Source organism: Crinia signifera, chromosome 7 (assembly GCF_055691185.1).
Source record: "Crinia signifera chromosome 7, ASM5569118v1, whole genome shotgun sequence".
Lineage (NCBI taxonomy): Eukaryota > Metazoa > Chordata > Amphibia > Anura > Myobatrachidae > Crinia > Crinia signifera.
This window is the reverse complement of record NC_139223.1, coordinates 1,349,286-1,367,365: the sequence shown is the minus strand read 5'-3', so window position 1 is coordinate 1,367,365 and position 18,080 is coordinate 1,349,286. Positions and strand designations below refer to the sequence as shown.

At 53.1% G+C, this 18,080-nt stretch overlaps 1 protein-coding gene across 2 annotated transcripts in view; it reads right to left on the bottom strand.

The window, feature by feature from the left end:
• Nucleotides 1-1,063: 1,063 nt before the first annotated feature.
• FBRS (fibrosin) overlaps nucleotides 1,064-18,080 on the bottom strand; it is a 38,333-nt gene continuing 21,316 nt past the window's right edge. For both annotated transcript variants that reach the window (XM_083152195.1, XM_083152196.1), the window contains 7 exons: nucleotides 7,846-7,869; nucleotides 7,370-7,441; nucleotides 3,251-3,368; nucleotides 2,997-3,074; nucleotides 2,629-2,712; nucleotides 1,978-2,134; nucleotides 1,064-1,894 (listed from right to left, as the gene is read on the bottom strand). In XM_083152195.1, the coding sequence (XP_083008321.1) occupies nucleotides 1,279-1,894; nucleotides 1,978-2,134; nucleotides 2,629-2,712; nucleotides 2,997-3,074; nucleotides 3,251-3,368; nucleotides 7,370-7,441; nucleotides 7,846-7,869 (1,149 nt within the window). In that variant the 3' untranslated portion in view covers nucleotides 1,064-1,278. The remainder of the gene's footprint in view (nucleotides 1,895-1,977; nucleotides 2,135-2,628; nucleotides 2,713-2,996; nucleotides 3,075-3,250; nucleotides 3,369-7,369; nucleotides 7,442-7,845; nucleotides 7,870-18,080) is intronic.

The following is an 18,080-nucleotide window of genomic DNA, read 5'->3' as shown; positions in this document are numbered from 1 at the left end:
GCGGACCAGCTGTCCACTTGTCAGCGGTCCCCGCCGAACTGCTGCAGCCGCAATGCCCCCGCAAGCGCGATTGCGCGCACTCCTAGCGGGAAGTGCGTTTACCTTATCAGGTCCCTGGCGTCGGCTCTATGCTCCCCAGGGCCCTCTGCAGGGACCCCAACCAGGAGTGGCGATGCAGCTCCGGACCCGGGTGATGGAGCCTGCAGCACAGGGGTCCTTACAGACCCCCAGTGCTGCTGCTCTGTCACTGACAGCAGTCAGTGTAAAAGAAAAGTAAAAAAAAAAAAATAATCAAATAAAAATGAAGTTAGGCTGCTAAAATAGCAGCCCCTCTAGTAGGTGCATCTGGCTCCTGCCAGCACCCGAAAAAACTGAGCATCCTGGCCTGGAGGCGGGGTAGAGGAGAGGAGGAGCCCAGCTGCCTGGGAGGCAGTTGAAGTTTAACCTCTAGGGTGCTGGTGCTCTCCCACTCACTACCCACTGTAACGCTGTGGCCCCTGATGTCTCCCGAAGGAGAAATGGTCATTGGGTCACCAGCAAGCAGGTCAACAAGCATTAGGTCAACATGCAGGTAGATCGACATGACTTTAGGTCAACAGTTTGACAGGGTCATTAGGTCGACATTGGGGGGAGGTCAACATGATTTTTTTTTACTGTTTTTTTGAGCCGACAGGTGGCGTTTCATGCCCTACCATCCACTAGGGTGTGGGAGAATAAAACAGTGTGCTGAAGCATGGACTAGCACAGCAAGCCATGCGAGGGGACGCGTGGTATGTTTCGGCGTCCATGTCGACACAATGTGCCAACAGGCGGCATTTCATGCCCTACCAGCCACTAGGGCATGGTGGGAGAATATAATAGTGTGCCGAGCTATGCGAGGGGACGCGGTGCTACGTTTTAGTGCTTATGTTGACTATGTCGATTTTCGGGTGAAAAAAATAAAACCATGTCGACTTTTTCACTGTCGACCTTACCCATGTCGACCTTTCTGCATGTCTGTGACCTAATGATCCATATCCTTACCAACATACAAACAAATGGTGAGACGAGAAGAGCCGCAAGGAATTGTGGGGAAAATATTTAATGGAGATGGGATACAGAGTCGGCCAGTCCTTTCCCCCGTCACCTTACACCTCTCCAATACAGAGAAACCGGGGGGGAAGGGATGCTAAACGGGGAACACAGTGCTTAAAATCACGTTATACAATAAAAATGTACAAAAGCCCAAGGTATCAGGGTTAAATATATAAATATGTACAGGCGGAGACAGCGGCCAATCTATCTGCAGTCTCTATCCTTGAAAATGTCCCTGCGGTGGGGGGACCCCGGTCGTGCAGTAGATATGAGTGGGGGAGGGGCACTCAGCAGATTAATGGGAGGGGTCTTGCTAAGAAGCCTAGCGCCATGGTGAGAATAGAGAGCGCCCAGCATAGATGGCGTTGCGTGCTGCATTGTGATGTGGGAAGGGAGCCCGTACATACGAGCCCGTTCAAAGTCTTCCCGTAGGATATGGGCGCGTTCCTCTCGCTGCTCATACAGATGTTGGGGAGGTGGATCCGCTCTGCGGTACACATCTCGCCAGGCTTCCAGTGCATTGGGGTACTGCTCTCCCAGAAAAGCCCCACGCAACCGCTCAAAGGGGGGTGATGGATGGGACAGGTGAAGCCCAGGCAGAGGGGAGCGTCCCACATCAAAGGTTAATAGCTCAGGCTCCTCCTTCACTTTCACTTTGGAGGGATGATCTGGCGTCAGGCGAGGCTTGGTCTCTGAGCTGCTTCCCGGCCTTACGTAAGGGGAGAGAGTACGTGAGGGGCCGCGGTTGTCACTGCCCGGGAGACGTTGCGATGATGTAAGAGGAGAAACGCGTGGTGCCAAACGCGAGTAGAGGAGCTCACTGTGTTGGAAAGAAAGAAATAGAAGATGAAACGTATGTAAACACACAGGAATATAAGGGGACAGCCATGACGCTATGCTCACCGGTCCTTCTCCTCTTTCATGTGTGCGCTGAGAGAGTCCTGGCTGGGGATAGTAGGGAAGGATGGTGGGGTACGATGCAGCCGATTCCAGGGGTCATGCGGATTGGGAAAACTGTGACCCATGGAGGCTTCCTTATGATTAAACATGGCGGAAGGATCTAGTAGAAGAGAGATTGTGCTCTATGGTTACCGAGTCCTACACTCAATACAAAAAGTTACAAAGACACTCACCATGTAGACATGTCACCTATAAATACCCACTACAGCTCTACCTGTCCCATCGCCAGACGCCCATCACCACCAGTCCCATCACCACCAGTCCCATTCCCAGAAGCCCATCACCACCAGTCCCATCACCACCAGTCCCATCGCCAGACGCCCATCACCACCAGTCCCATCGCAAGACGCCCATCACTACCAGTCCCATTCCCAGACGCCCATTGCCAGGCGCCCGCCACCAGTCCCATTGCCAGATGCCCGCCACCAGTCCCATTCCCAGACGCCCGCCACCAGTCCCACTGCCACGCGCCCGCCACCAGTCCCATTGCCAGACCTAAAACCCCTTAAAAATAAAAGAAGAACCTTAGCTTTTGGGGTTTTTCATTTGTGATTTTGAGTAAAGGTGCAGACGTTCAATAAAAAGATTACTTACTATAAGATGGATTCCCCAGTCCACCAAAGGCACCATTTGTCAGAGATGCCAGCGGTGAGAACCCAGGAGATCGGATAAAATGATCTGAAAGAAAGCAAAATGGTCAGGAGAGAGAGGATGTAAGATTTCCACATGGATCCAACTAAACATACCATGTGGTCATGCTAGCCGCGTGCGCCACCTGAGCCAAGACACAATCGTTGTATGCACCACATGTGATGTTGGGGTCCTGCACAGCGAGAGACTGATGATATGTCACCTGAAAAGGTCCTAGATATGGCCGCGGTACAAGGCATGGCCAACCACAAGCCCATTCGATCAAAACATGACAATCTGGCTCATAAGACTCCCAAAATGCCAAAACTCACCGACTGGACCAGAAGGTGGAAGAAAGGTTGCAGCTGAAGTAACAACCTGAAACTGTCCAGGAGGGTGGGACACAGCACCTGGGGGGGGGACAGGAGGAAACAATGACCTAGGAGAATCACTACAGAACATGCTCCCCCCATCCAGGATCAGGCATCCCACACTAATACACACACACACACACACGCAAGCGACAATAGAACCACCCAATGTGTCACTCCTACACAAGCACATTGTGCAATCCGCAGTCCATTACCAGTCATGAGAGAGGACGTCCGCGCCAGTTCATGTGAGGAAGGAAGAGTACCAATTCCCGAACTTAGACAGAGGAGTTCATTACGGAAGTCAGGCTTGTGAGGAGCCCCATGTGCAAGCTGTGACAGAGAAAAGACCCCGATGTCAGATTAAGAAACATAGATGGACCAAGGTGGTGACGGGAGTGAGCAGGGGATGAGGACAACCACGAGAAGGTGACTGGAGAGAGCAGGTGAGGAGGACAAGAGAAGAAGACAAGAGAGCAGGTGGAGAGGACAGAAGAAGGTGACTGAAGAGAGCAGGTGAGGAGAGCAGGAGAAGGTGACGGAAGAGAGAAGGTGAGGAGGACAGGAGAGCAGGAGAAGGTGACAGGAGAGAGCAGAAGAGGAAGACAGTTGAAGGTGATGGGAGAGAGCAGGTGAGGAGGACATGAGAAGGGGACGGGAGAGAGAGCAGGTGAGGAGGACAGGAGAAGGTGACGGGAGAGAGCAGGTGAGGAGGACAGGAGAAGGTGACGGGAGAGAGCAGGTGAAGGGGGACAGGAGAATTTTCAGTAGAAGAGTCAGTCAGATCAGAGGACAAGCAACCTTATCTGGATACCCATATACAATAAACGTTAGCTAACCACATAAAAAATACCTTTAAATAACAAGTATTGTAACTACTACTGGTAACACCTGGGGTAATATGAAAGCATGGTATGGTTTGGTTGTCTTTGGCAACCTGCAGCATGGGTCAGGAGGAAACTGTAGTTCATTTGGACCTGACTGGTGTCAATACCATCACCTAATGAGGACATTGAGATCCTGTAGAGATAGTTGATATCAGGAGATCCGCTATAAAACGGTGGTCCAGATGGTCTTGAGATGCAAGGTCCAAATGAGTAACCAGTTAGTTCGAACAAGGTCCAAAGTTGGCAAATGGAGGTATGAAGGGACTGAAATGTTTTGCTGCCCAAATGCCTTTGATAAAGCTGCTTTTGAGCAGTTAATGGCAGCAGAGATACCAGGCCCTCGGTAACGTCAGCACATGGCAGCCACGAGACCAGGCCCTCGGTAACGACAGCACATGGCAGCCACGAGACCAGGCCCTCGGTAACGTCAGCACATGGCAGCCACGAGACCAGGCCCTCGGTAACGTCAGCACATGGCAGCCACGAGACCAGGCCCTCGGTAACGTCAGCACATGGCAGCCACGAGACCAGGCCCTCGGTAACGTCAGCACATGGCAGCCACGAGACCAGGCCCTCGGTAACGTCAGCACATGGCAGCCACCAGACCAGGCCCTCGGTAACGTCAGTACATGGCAGCAATGAGACCAGGCCCTCGGTAACGTCAGTACATGGCAGCCACGAGACCAAATGCCTTTGATAAAGCTGCTTTTGAGCAGTTAATGGCAGCAGAGATACCAGGCCCTCGGTAACGTCAGCACATGGCAGCCACGAGACCAGGCCCTCGGTAACGTCAGCACATGGCAGCCACAAGACCAGGCCCTCGGTAACGTCAGCACATGGCAGCCACGAGACCAGGCCCTCGGTAACGTCAGCACATGGCAGCCACGAGACCAGGCCCTCTGTAACGTCAGCACATGGCAGCCACGAGACCAGGCCCTCGGTAACGACAGCACATGGCAGCCACGAGACCAGGCCCTCGGTAACGACAGCACATGGCAGCCACAAGACCAGGCCCTCGGTAACGACAGCACATGGCAGCCACAAGACCAGGCCCTCGGTAACGTCAGCACATGGCAGCCACGAGACCAGGCCCTCGGTAACGTCAGCACATGGCAGCCACGAGACCAGGCCCTCGGTAACGTCAGCACATGGCAGCCACGAGACCAGGCCCTCGGTAACGTCAGCACATGGCAGCCACGAGACCAGGCCCTCGGTAACGTCAGCACATGGCAGCAGGGAGACCAGGCCCTCGGTAACGTCAGCACATGGCAGCAGGGAGACCAGGCCCTCGGTAACGTCAGCACATGGCAGCCACGAGACCAGGCCCTCGGTAACGTCAGCACATGGCAGCCACGAGACCAGGCCCTCGGTAACGTCAGCACATGGCAGCCACGAGACCAGGCCCTCGGTAACGTCAGCACATGGCAGCCACGAGACCAGGCCCTCTGTAACGTCAGCACATGGCAGCCACGAGACCAGGCCCTCTGTAACGTCAGCACATGGCAGCCACGAGACCAGGCCCTCTGTAACGTCAGCACATGGCAGCCACGAGACCAGGCCCTCGGTAACGTCAGCACATGGCAGCCACGAGACCAGGCCCTCTGTAACGTCAGCACATGGCAGCCACGAGACCAGGCCCTCGGTAACGTCAGCACATGGCAGCCACGAGACCAGGCCCTCGGTAACATCAGCACATGGCAGCCACGAGACCAGGCCCTCGGTAACGTCAGCACATGGCAGCCACAAGACTAGGCCCTCGGTAACGTCAGTACATGGCAGCAGGGAGACCAGGCCCTCGGTAACGTCAGCACATGGCAGCCACAAGACCAGGCCCTCGGTAACGTCAGCACATGGCAGCCACGAGACCAGGCCCTCGGTAACGACAGCACATGGCAGCCACGAGACCAGGCCCTCGGTAACGTCAGCACATGGCAGCCACGAGACCAGGCCCTCGGTAACGTCAGCACATGGCAGCCACGAGACCAGGCCCTCGGTAACGTCAGCACATGGCAGCCACGAGACCAGGCCCTCGGTAACGTCAGCACATGGCAGCCACCAGACCAGGCCCTCGGTAACGTCAGCACATGGCAGCCACGAGACCAGGCCCTCGGTAACGTCAGCACATGGCAGCCACGAGACTAGGCCCTCGGTAACGTCAGTACATGGCAGCAGGGAGACCAGGCCCTCAGTAATGTCAGCACATGGCAGCCACGAGACCAGGCCCTCGGTAACGTCAGTACATGACAGCCACGAGACCAGGCCCTCGGTAACGTCAGTACATGACAGCCACGAGACCAGGCCCTCGGTAACGTCAGTACATGACAGCCACCAGACCAGGCCCTCGGTAACGTCAGTACATGACAGCCACGAGACCAGGCCCTCGGTAACATCAGCACATGGCAGCCACGAGACCAGGCCCTCGGTAACGTCAGCACATGGCAGCCACGAGACTAGGCCCTCGGTAACGTCAGTACATGGCAGCAGGGAGACCAGGCCCTCGGTAACGTCAGCACATGGCAGCCACGAGACCAGGCCCTCGGTAACGTCAGCACATGGCAGCCACGAGACCAGGCCCTTGGTAACGTCAGTACATGACAGCCACGAGACCAGGCCCTCGGTAACGTCAGTACATGACAGACACCAGACCAGGCCCTCGGTAACGTCAGCACATGGCAGCCACGAGACTAGGCCCTCGGTAACGTCAGTACATGACAGCCACGAGACTAGGCCCTCGGTAACATCAGCACATGGCAGCCAGACCAGGCCCCTCGGTAAACATCAGCACATGGCAGCCACGAGACTAGGCCCTCGGTAACGTCAGTACATGACAGCCACCAGACCAGGCCCTCGGTAACGTCAGCACATGACAGCCACGAGACTAGGCCCTCGGTAACGTCAGTACATGACAGCCACGAGACTAGGCCCTCGGTAACGTCAGCTCATGACAGCCACGAGACTAGGCCCTCGGTAACGTCAGCACATGGCAGCCAGACCAGGCCCTCGGTAACATCAGCACATGGCAGCCAGACCAGGCCCTCGGTAACGTCAGCACATGGCAGCCACGAGACTAGGCCCTCGGTAACATCAGCACATGACAGCCACGAGACTAGGCCCTCGGTAACATCAGCACATGACAGCCACGAGACTAGGCCCTCGGTAACATCAGCACATGGCAGCCAGACCAGGCCCTCGGTAACATCAGCACATGGCAGCCAGACCAGGCCCTCGGTAACGTCACCTCGTAGACACCGCCAATATTTCTCCACCTACTACCTGGCATCAGACTGCAGCTGTCTCTGCTTCTAGACACCTCACCCTGAGCGTAGGGACCAGGGGACGGATGTATGAGCGGACATTGCCCACAGGCGAGGATGGTCCCTCTCCCCTCTATAGCCCGACCCCCCAATCCCCAGAATACATACACAGAGACACAACAGGGAACCGTACCTTCATTCTCTCCTGATGTCGCAGTATCATATACGCCACACGAACATGCATGGCACACCAGCGCCCGGACCTCTGTGACAGAAACACATAGTTATACGTGGCCCTCCCCCATCCTGGTACACAGTCATGTGCCACCTTCCCTTCATACACGTGATTAATAGAAAAGGTTACTAATCTGGGATCTGCATCTGAAGAGCTCATGAGCTGCATCCTCCAATTGGTTAATGACAGGTCACATGATGCTAGTGTCACACACACAGCACAAAATACTTTGTATAAAACCAATCCTGTGTGACACTAAGGAAAAACTGAGAGATGAGCCACGGTGTCCGGACTATGCACGTACCAGCCATCAGAACATACATGCACATAGCGTGAGACTGTATGTACGGACGGCTGGCTCTCAGGATAATCACGAGAGAGAGGGAGAAGGCAATACCTTGGCGGATACGTGGCTGGGACACACGGGGACTTACCCTTGGCTTGTATTGTTCACTCATCTGAAATAGAAAGACACAGTAAGGACCCAATGCAGAAATCACACCGATACCACCTCAGTACCTACCATGTACCCCCTCCCCCCTATTACTCCTCACAGCCCGAGCCTGCTATCACACACACTGCGCCGTACCTACCGTATATCCCCCCATTCCTCCACCCAGACCAGGACCCCCATCACACACACTGCGCCGTACCTACCGTATGCCCCCCATTCCTCTACCCAGACCAGGACCCCATCACACACACTGCTCGGTACAATACCGTATATCCCTCCATTCCTCCTCCCAGACCAGGACCCCCATCACACACACTGCTCTGTACAATACCGTATATCCCCCCATTCCTCCTCCCAGACCAGGACCCCCATCACACACACTGCGCCGTACCTACCATATGCCCCCATTCCTCCACCCAGACCAGGACCCCATCACACACACTGCTCTGTACAATACCGTATATACCCCCCATTCCTCCTCCCAGCCCAGGACCCCATCACTCACACTGCTCTGTACAATACCGTATATCCCCCCATTCCTCCTCCCAGACCAGGACCCCCATCACACACACTGCGCCGTACCTACCATATGCCCCCCATTCCTCCTCCCAGCCCAGGACCCCCATCACACACACTGCGCCGTACCTACCGTATATACCCCCATTCCTCCACCCAGACCAGGACCCCATTACACACACTGCTCTGTACAATACCGTATATCCCCCCATTCCTCCTCCCAGACCAGGACCCCCCATCACACCACACTGCTCTGTACAATACCGTATATCCCCCCATTCCTCCTCCCAGACCAGGACCCCCATCACACACACTGCTCTGTACAATACCGTATATCCCCCCATTCCTCCTCCCAGACCAGGAACCCCATCACACACACTGCTCTGTACAATACCGTATATACCCCCCATTCCTCCTCCCAGACCAGGACCCCCATCACACACACTGCGCCGTACCTACCGTATATCCCCCCATTCCTCCTCCCAGCCCAGGACCCCATCACACACTCTGCTCTGTACAATACCGTATATCCCCCCATTCCTCCTCCCAGACCAGGACCCCCATCACACACACTGCTCTGTATATTACTGTATATATCCCATTCCTCCTCCCAGACCAGGACCCCATCACACACACTGCTCTGTACAATACCGTATATACCCCCCATTCCTCCTCCCAGACCAGGACCCCCATCACACACACTGCGCCGTACCTACCGTATATCCCCCCATTCCTCCTCCCAGACCAGGACCCCCATCACACACACTGCGCCGTACCTACCGTATATCCCCCCATTCCTCCTCCCAGACCAGGACCCCCCATCACACACACACTGCTTTGTATATTACTGTATATCCCCCCATTCCTCCACCCAGACCAGGACCCCATCACACACACTGCTCTGTACAATACCGTATATCCCCCCATTCCTGTTCCCAGCCCAGGACCCCCATCACACACACTGCTCTGTACAATACCGTATATATCCCCCATTCCTCCTCCCAGACCAGGACCCCCATCACACACACTGCTCTGTACAATACCGTATATCCCCCCATTCCTGTTCCCAGACCAGGACCCCATCACACACACTGCTCTGTACAATACCGTATATACCCCCCATTCCTCCTACCAGACCAGGACCCCCATCACACACACTGCGCCGTACCTACCGTATGCCCCCCATTCCTCCACCCAGACCAGGACCCCATCACACACACTGTTCTGTACAATACCGTATATCCCCCCCATTCCTGTTCCCAGCCCAGGACCCCCATCACACACACACTGCTCTGTATAATACTGTATATCCCACCCATTCCTCCTCCCAGCCCAGGACCACCATCACACACACTGCTCTGTATATTACTGTATATCCCCCCATTCCTCCTCCCAGACCAGGACCCCATCACACACACTGCTCTGTACAATACCGTATATCCCCCCATTCCTGTTCCCAGACCAGGACCCCATCACACACACTGCTCTGTACAATACCGTATATCCCCCCATTTCTGTTCCCAGACCAGGACCCCCATCACACACACTGCTCTGTACAATACTGTATATCCCCCCATTCCTCCTCCCAGACCAGGACCCCCATCACACACACTGCTCTGTACAATACCGTATATCCCCCCATTCCTCCTCCCAGACCAGGACCCCCATCACACACACTGCTCTGTACAATACCCTATATCCCCCCCATTCCTGTTCCCAGACCAGGACCCCATCACACACACTGCTCTGTACAATACCGTATATACCCCCCATTCCTCCACCCAGACCAGGACCCCCATCACACACACTGCGCCGTACCTACCGTATGCCCCCCATTCCTCCACCCTGACCAGGACCCCATCACACACACTGTTCTGTACAATACCGTATATCCACCCATTCTTGTTCCAAGCCCAGGACCCCCATCACACACACTGCTCTGTATAATACTGTATATCCCACCCATTCCTCCTCCCAGCCCAGGACCACCATCACACACACTGCTCTGTATATTACTGTATATCCCCCCATTCCTCCACCCAGACCAGGACCCCATCACACACACTGCTCTGTACAATACTGTATTTTCCCCCATTCCTGTTCCCAGACCAGGACCCCATCACACACACTGCTCTGTACAATACCGTATATACCCCCCATTCCTCCTCCCAGACCAGGACCCCCATCACACACACTGCTCTGTACAATACCGTATATACCCCCCATTCCTCCTCCCAGCCCAGGACCCCATCACACACACTGCTCTGTACAATACTGTATATATCCCCCCATTCCTCCACCCAGACCAGGACCCCATCACACACACTGCTCTGTACAATACCGTTATATCCCCCATTCCTCCTCCCAGACCAGGACCCCATCACACACACTGCTCTGTACAATACCGTATATCCCCCCATTCCTCCTCCCAGACCAGGACCCCCATCACACACACACTGCTCTCTACAATACCGTTCATACCCCCCATTCCTGTTCCCAGACCAGGACCCCCATCACACACACTGCTCTGTACAATACCGTATATCCCCCCCCCCCATTCCTGTTCCCAGACCAGGACCCCCATCACACACACTGCTCTGTACAATACCGTATATCCCCCCCCCCCATTCCTGTTCCCAGACCAGGACCCCCATCACACACACTGCTCTGTACAATACCGTATATCCCTCCATTCCTCCTCCCAGCCCAGGACCCCATCACACACACTGCTCTGTACAATACCGTATATCCCCCCATTCCTCCTCCCAGCCCAGGACCCCCATCACACACACTGCTCTGTACAATATCGTATATCCCCCTGTAACGATCAGATCAGGTGATCGATCAAATTAACGTATGCCTCCTGTTATGATTATCTGTCCGGTGAATGTATGTCTGATATTGGTGTAATAGTTATGTCTCCTGTGAGTATTGGAATCAGGACATGTCTTGTATGTAAACTGTAGGTGACCCTGGTTTGAGTTTGAGGCCTGTGGACTCCTCCGGAGTCAGGATGTAAGATAAGATCTGAGCCCCTCATAAACCATGGTCCAGAAGAAGAGGTTAGAGTTTGTCCCCTTCCTTAACATCTCTTATCAGTGGGTCTGCTATGCAAGGAAAGAGGATCAATCACTTTGAAAACAGCAGACTGTACATTGCCAGGGACCTTCCACACTCCTTCAGCATGGAAAGAGTGGAATCCCAAGGGTGGGAGGGATGAGGGAGTCTGCAAGGTATAACTAAGTCTCTTCTCCCTATAGTCAGTGTCACTACCTGGGGGTCTAGCAATCAGGCTGTAGGCGACGAGAGATTTCTTGTGGAGAACCCCCCCCCACTTCAGGATTGTAAGATACGGTTCTGTCTTTTTTCCCTTTTTATTTTTGAAATTGCATTTAAAAATCGTTGTGTGTACTTTTAAAATCACTGTAAAATCTTGTAACTATTTTCTAAAGCTCTGTAGTATTTCTAGGAATAAATAATACATATTCTCAGTCCTGGTTCTGTGTTCTTAAGACTCATTAGCCTCAGGAGAGAAAGGCTGGAAAACGTTACCATTGTTATCTTGTATTGTGTGGTCAGGGGCGAGCCAAGCCGCCCCTTGCGCAGTTTCAGGCGCTAAAATCAGGTTTTGGCTGGTGGCAGTGTACCTCAAGGAAAGGACCCGAGTGTCCTGAGTGAACCCCAGTCACGGCCGGCGCTGCTCAGATTGACGTATCGGAGCAGGCGACCGGTGGGTCCGTGACATTTGGTGGCAAGCGGTGGGGTGGAGAATTCATTTTTCTCTTTAAGAACTTAAGTGAGTGTGGGTAGAATTTTGTGAGAAATACCCACATCACCAGAATCAGAACTCAGAGCTTTACTATAGTTTTAAAAGTCACACAGTGAGTGCAATTTCTGTTCCCTCCCTTCTCTTGTTTTTCTTTCCTATCATTTTATTTGACAAGTGTGAGACTCCGGATGGCTGATTACCAGCAGATGAGGAGAGATGACCTGGCGGTCGTGTGTGTGCAGAGGAATATCCCTTGGTCTGGCCAGAGTAGAGAACGTATGATTCAGGCACTAGTGGATGCCGATCGGACTCTAGCTGCTGGAGGAAACCAGTCCATGGACAATCCTACCCCAGGGGCTCAGTCAGCACTGGACAGTACAAACGATTCCGCGCCAGGGTCAAACACTTCTGCTGGACCCAGCAAGTCTACACTGCCGAGCGACCTTCTAGCTGCTAGCAGGCAATTGAAGAATGTGAACCCCGTATTCGCTTTGCAGCTGGTGCAGTTCTGCCAAGGCATTGTCGACAGAGAGGCTGCGGAGCGCAAAGCCATTGTCGACAGAGAGGCTGCGGAGCGTCAGGCTGAGCGTGAGTACCAGTTGGAACTGGTGAGGCTCAGGGGGCTGATCGCTGTTGGTGAACCAGTGGAGGATGATACAGGGCATCATGATGGCGAACCTTTACGTGAGACTTTATCTGCCGTGGCTACTGAGTTAGCAGGAGATGGGCTTCGTACTGAACTTTTACTGTCTGCGGAAGTAAATAATGTGTTGGATCATGGTGTGGACTCTGTTATCAATCATGGGGAGCCTAACAAGGGACAGAGGTCCCAAATGACCGCTGACGCGAATTTCACCGGACCGCGTCATGCACAGTTCCCTGTCTTGGAAGCAGACAGAGGAAGCCAAGTGAGTGTCAGCTTGGTTGTGAGTAATGAGCTGGCCCTGGACACTACAGCCGATGCTCAGAGAGGTGACATCTCTGCTAGCACCAGGGAGACTGTAGGATGTGTGGCAGTCAGGGAGACTGCAGAGTACCAATCCCCTACAGCACCAGAAGAGCCCAGTGAGTATTCTGACCCATATGGTGATGATTATCCGTTTAGGCTTATGAGCCCAGAAGAACTCACTACAGAATGTCAGCTGCAAGGTATCTCCTGCCCCAACAATTCCCGCTGGGAGATGATCAAGCGGCTCACCCGTGCACGAAATGATGAGCGCAATGTTTTCGGCATGTATCGCGGTGAGTTTCTAACCTGGGGTCCCGATGCGACTCCTGGGTTACTGCTGAGAGACCTGACGGACTGTTTTGAAATAGCGCAGCAATATGCTTATGATTGTAAAAAGCTCGATACTCCATGGTGGAAAGAGCAGTGCCGCTGGGCAGAGGCTGAAAGGAATCGCCTGGAACAGCTTCTATCACCAGCTATGGAACCAACGACACAGCCTACCGGGGTTTCCCTCATGGACATGGTACCCGGGCCTGCTACAATCGGTGTGGAACCTGTTCCAGAGACCTCACATCACAAGGTCCAGTTTAAACTGCTGGAAGATGTGAGCAGCATGTTCCCTCCCGTTGCTCCAGATTTGTTGCCGGAAGCGGCTGGCTGCATAGTGAAAGTATGCAGGGGAGAGACTATGTCGGAAATAGGAATGGGACTTTCTGACTGTATGCACACAAGTATGTGTGGGACTACTGATGTGGGACTTTTATTAACTCCACACATATCTGTCGCTAACCCTTCTGAACCATATGATGCATCTCAGGTAGTATGTAACCATGCTGAACATTGCAATGTTGTTATTTTGTGTGAAGCCCCTGGGATGATCTGTGATAGTGCCGTACCTTCGGTAGAGGTGGAGGGTGAGTTAGAGACAGGTATAGTGGGTAATCCTTGCCAGTTTGTGGGGTTAAATGAATGCCCTAATCTAGTTGGGAATGAGACACCCTCACTCACCAGTTGTAGGAGTGCTGATGGTGATGTCATTAAGGTTGCTGTGCTAGAAGTTAACCCTGTTCCTCCAGTGATGTCTGGTTGTGACATGGTGCCCGGGGACGCTAACTGCAGAAATGGGACAGATCTGAGTTGGTTGCAGGCAGAGCATGTACCTGCCAATAAGTTACTGGTGACAACATGCTCAGATAACGTCATTCCTGCTCAGAGACAATGGGATCCAGATATAGCGGGTTTGCCATGGTGCAATTGTAAGCCAGCAGGATGGGCCCCATGTGTTGTGGAAGATGCACAGGCTAATTTGCAGGTATTGCAGGATGTCTCCCCAGGTTATGATATTGATGTTACTGTTGATAATGTGATGTCTTGCGCTACTGTGGGAAATGTGGTACCAGGTATAATAAGTGACCCGGTGGGTCCTGTGTGCACTGTAGACCTGTCAGATAGGGAGAGAGTGTCCCTTACTGCAGCTTTCCCCCCAAACCCCCCTCCTTACTGTAGCCACACAAGAACAGATACAGGACCACAGCAGGGGTTCCCTCCAGGCACTGAGAACCCTCCAGAGAGTGCATTTTTCCAGCATCACTGGATAACGGATGCCTCTCCTGAGAACCTCAGTGGCACCACCCCAGCCACAGAACCTGCGGGTCTGGGAGGGAAGGTCAGGCTCAGGAAGGTGTCCTGGACTGCCATGGAAAGCTTGGCTTTCCACGCAGAACTGAGAATCAACCCTGCACAGGCTGCCCCATACCTGGGAAGTGGGAAAGATACCCCTGGGTACAGTGAGAGGGTTGTTTCAGGAATAGAGCCAGTGGCTAGTAGGGAAGCTGCTGTGTGTAACCAGAAGGGTGGGAGGGCCCGTGAAGCACAGGTAAACTCAGCTCCATTAACCTCGGAAAAGCTGAGCTGGGATGTTCCCAAGACAGGGGACAATGACCTGCTGGTATTCCCCCTTGCAGAAACGTGCCCCCCTTCACAATTCACACACACAGACACAGAGGGCAAATCTCCTCACAAAAGGATGAGGTGTGAGGTGTTGAGTGAGTGGACCTTCCCCCCAGTGAAGGGGAGGGGGGGTCAGTCAGCTCAGGAGAGGTGCTGGGAAGACATGTTTAAGTCTGTATATAGTGCTGGGAGAATGCCCCACACCTGTGGTATAGTTAAACGTGCCGAGCTGCGAGTCCCAGGGGGATGGCCATTTGGGGTGTGGCGGAATGGTCTGGTACTGATCTCAGTGAGTAAGGCCAAACTGCCAGCTGCAGGGGAGAATCCGTGTCCAGGAGTCCGACGCACAGCTGTGGTGGGCTGTGTCAATACCAGCCGGGGTGGACACAGCTCCCACTATATCAGTGTGCTCACAGACTATGGGTTCGAGGACACCTGTGTGCTTTTAGTTTGCCATCTCCTGCGAGAGGGACAGGGACTATGCCCATTGCCCACCCTAGCCACGGCTATGGCGTCCGGTAGTCCCATGACAGACGTCAAGTATAAGAAAGTGTTTGTACAAATTCAGCAGAATCAGTGGCAGTCCTGTCTCAGCACAGAGACCACTGCTACCTGTCCAGGTGATGTAGTTAATAGCGCACTGATGAGACGATGACGTGGGTCACCGCCTCTGTGCGCCATTTTAAAAGGGGGAGGTGTAACGATCAGATCAGGTGATCGATCAAATTAACGTATGCCTCCTGTTATGATTATCTGTCCGGTGAATGTATGTCTGATATTGGTGTAATAGTTATGTCTCCTGTGAGTATTGGAATCAGGACATGTCTTGTATGTAAACTGTAGGTGACCCTGGTTTGAGTTTGAGGCCTGTGGACTCCTCCGGAGTCAGGATGTAAGATAAGATCTGAGCCCCTCATAAACCATGGTCCAGAAGAAGAGGTTAGAGTTTGTCCCCTTCCTTAACATCTCTTATCAGTGGGTCTGCTATGCAAGGAAAGAGGATCAATCACTTTGAAAACAGCAGACTGTACATTGCCAGGGACCTTCCACACTCCTTCAGCATGGAAAGAGTGGAATCCCAAGGGTGGGAGGGATGAGGGAGTCTGCAAGGTATAACTAAGTCTCTTCTCCCTATAGTCAGTGTCACTACCTGGGGGTCTAGCAATCAGGCTGTAGGCGACGAGAGATTTCTTGTGGAGAACCCCCCCACGTCAGGATTGTAAGATACGGTTCTGTCTTTTTTCCCTTTTTATTTTTGAAATTGCATTTAAAAATCGTTGTGTGTACTTTTAAAATCACTGTAAAATCTTGTAACTATTTTCTAAAGCTCTGTAGTATTTCTAGGAATAAATAATACATATTCTCAGTCCTGGTTCTGTGTTCTTAAGACTCATTAGCCTCAGGAGAGAAAGGCTGGAAAACGTTACCATTGTTATCTTGTATTGTGTGGTCAGGGGCGAGCCAAGCCGCCCCTTGCGCAGTTTCAGGCGCTAAAATCAGGTTTTGGCTGGTGGCAGTGTACCTCAAGGAAAGGACCCGAGTGTCCTGAGTGAACCCCAGTCACGGCCGGCGCTGCTCAGATTGACGTATCGGAGCAGGCGACCGGTGGGTCCGTGACATTTGGTGGCAAGCGGTGGGGTGGAGAATTCATTTTTCTCTTTAAGAACTTAAGTGAGTGTGGGTAGAATTTTGTGAGAAATACCCACATCACCAGAATCAGAACTCAGAGCTTTACTATAGTTTTAAAAGTCACCCAGTGAGTGCAATTTCTGTTCCCTCCCTTCTCTTGTTTTTCTTTCCTATCATTTTATTTGACAAGTGAGAGACTCCGGATGGCTGATTACCAGCAGATGAGGAGAGATGACCTGGCGGTCGTGTGTGTGCAGAGGAATATCCCTTGGTCTGGCCAGAGTAGAGAACGTATGATTCAGGCACTAGTGGATGCCGATCGGACTCTAGCTGCTGGAGGAAACCAGTCCATGGACAATCCTACCCCAGGGGCTCAGTCAGCACTGGACAGTACAAACGATTCCGCGCCAGGGTCAAACACTTCTGCTGGACCCAGCAAGTCTACACTGCCGAGCGACCTTCTAGCTGCTAGCAGGCAATTGAAGAATGTGAACCCCGTATTCGCTTTGCAGCTGGTGCAGTTCTGCCAAGGCATTGTCGACAGAGAGGCTGCGGAGCGCAAAGCCATTGTCGACAGAGAGGCTGCGGAGCGTCAGGCTGAGCGTGAGTACCAGTTGGAACTGGTGAGGCTCAGGGGGCTGATCGCTGTTGGTGAACCAGTGGAGGATGATACAGGGCATCATGATGGCGAACCTTTACGTGAGACTTTATCTGCCGTGGCTACTGAGTTAGCAGGAGATGGGCTTCGTACTGAACTTTTACTGTCTGCGGAAGTAAATAATGTGTTGGATCATGGTGTGGACTCTGTTATCAATCATGGGGAGCCTAACAAGGGACAGAGGTCCCAAATGACCGCTGACGCGAATTTCACCGGACCGCGTCATGCACAGTTCCCTGTCTTGGAAGCAGACAGAGGAAGCCAAGTGAGTGTCAGCTTGGTTGTGAGTAATGAGCTGGCCCTGGACACTACAGCCGATGCTCAGAGAGGTGACATCTCTGCTAGCACCAGGGAGACTGTAGGATGTGTGGCAGTCAGGGAGACTGCAGAGTACCAATCCCCTACAGCACCAGAAGAGCCCAGTGAGTATTCTGACCCATATGGTGATGATTATCCGTTTAGGCTTATGAGCCCAGAAGAACTCACTACAGAATGTCAGCTGCAAGGTATCTCCTGCCCCAACAATTCCCGCTGGGAGATGATCAAGCGGCTCACCCGTGCACGAAATGATGAGCGCAATGTTTTCGGCATGTATCGCGGTGAGTTTCTAACCTGGGGTCCCGATGCGACTCCTGGGTTACTGCTGAGAGACCTGACGGACTGTTTTGAAATAGCGCAGCAATATGCTTATGATTGTAAAAAGCTCGATACTCCATGGTGGAAAGAGCAGTGCCGCTGGGCAGA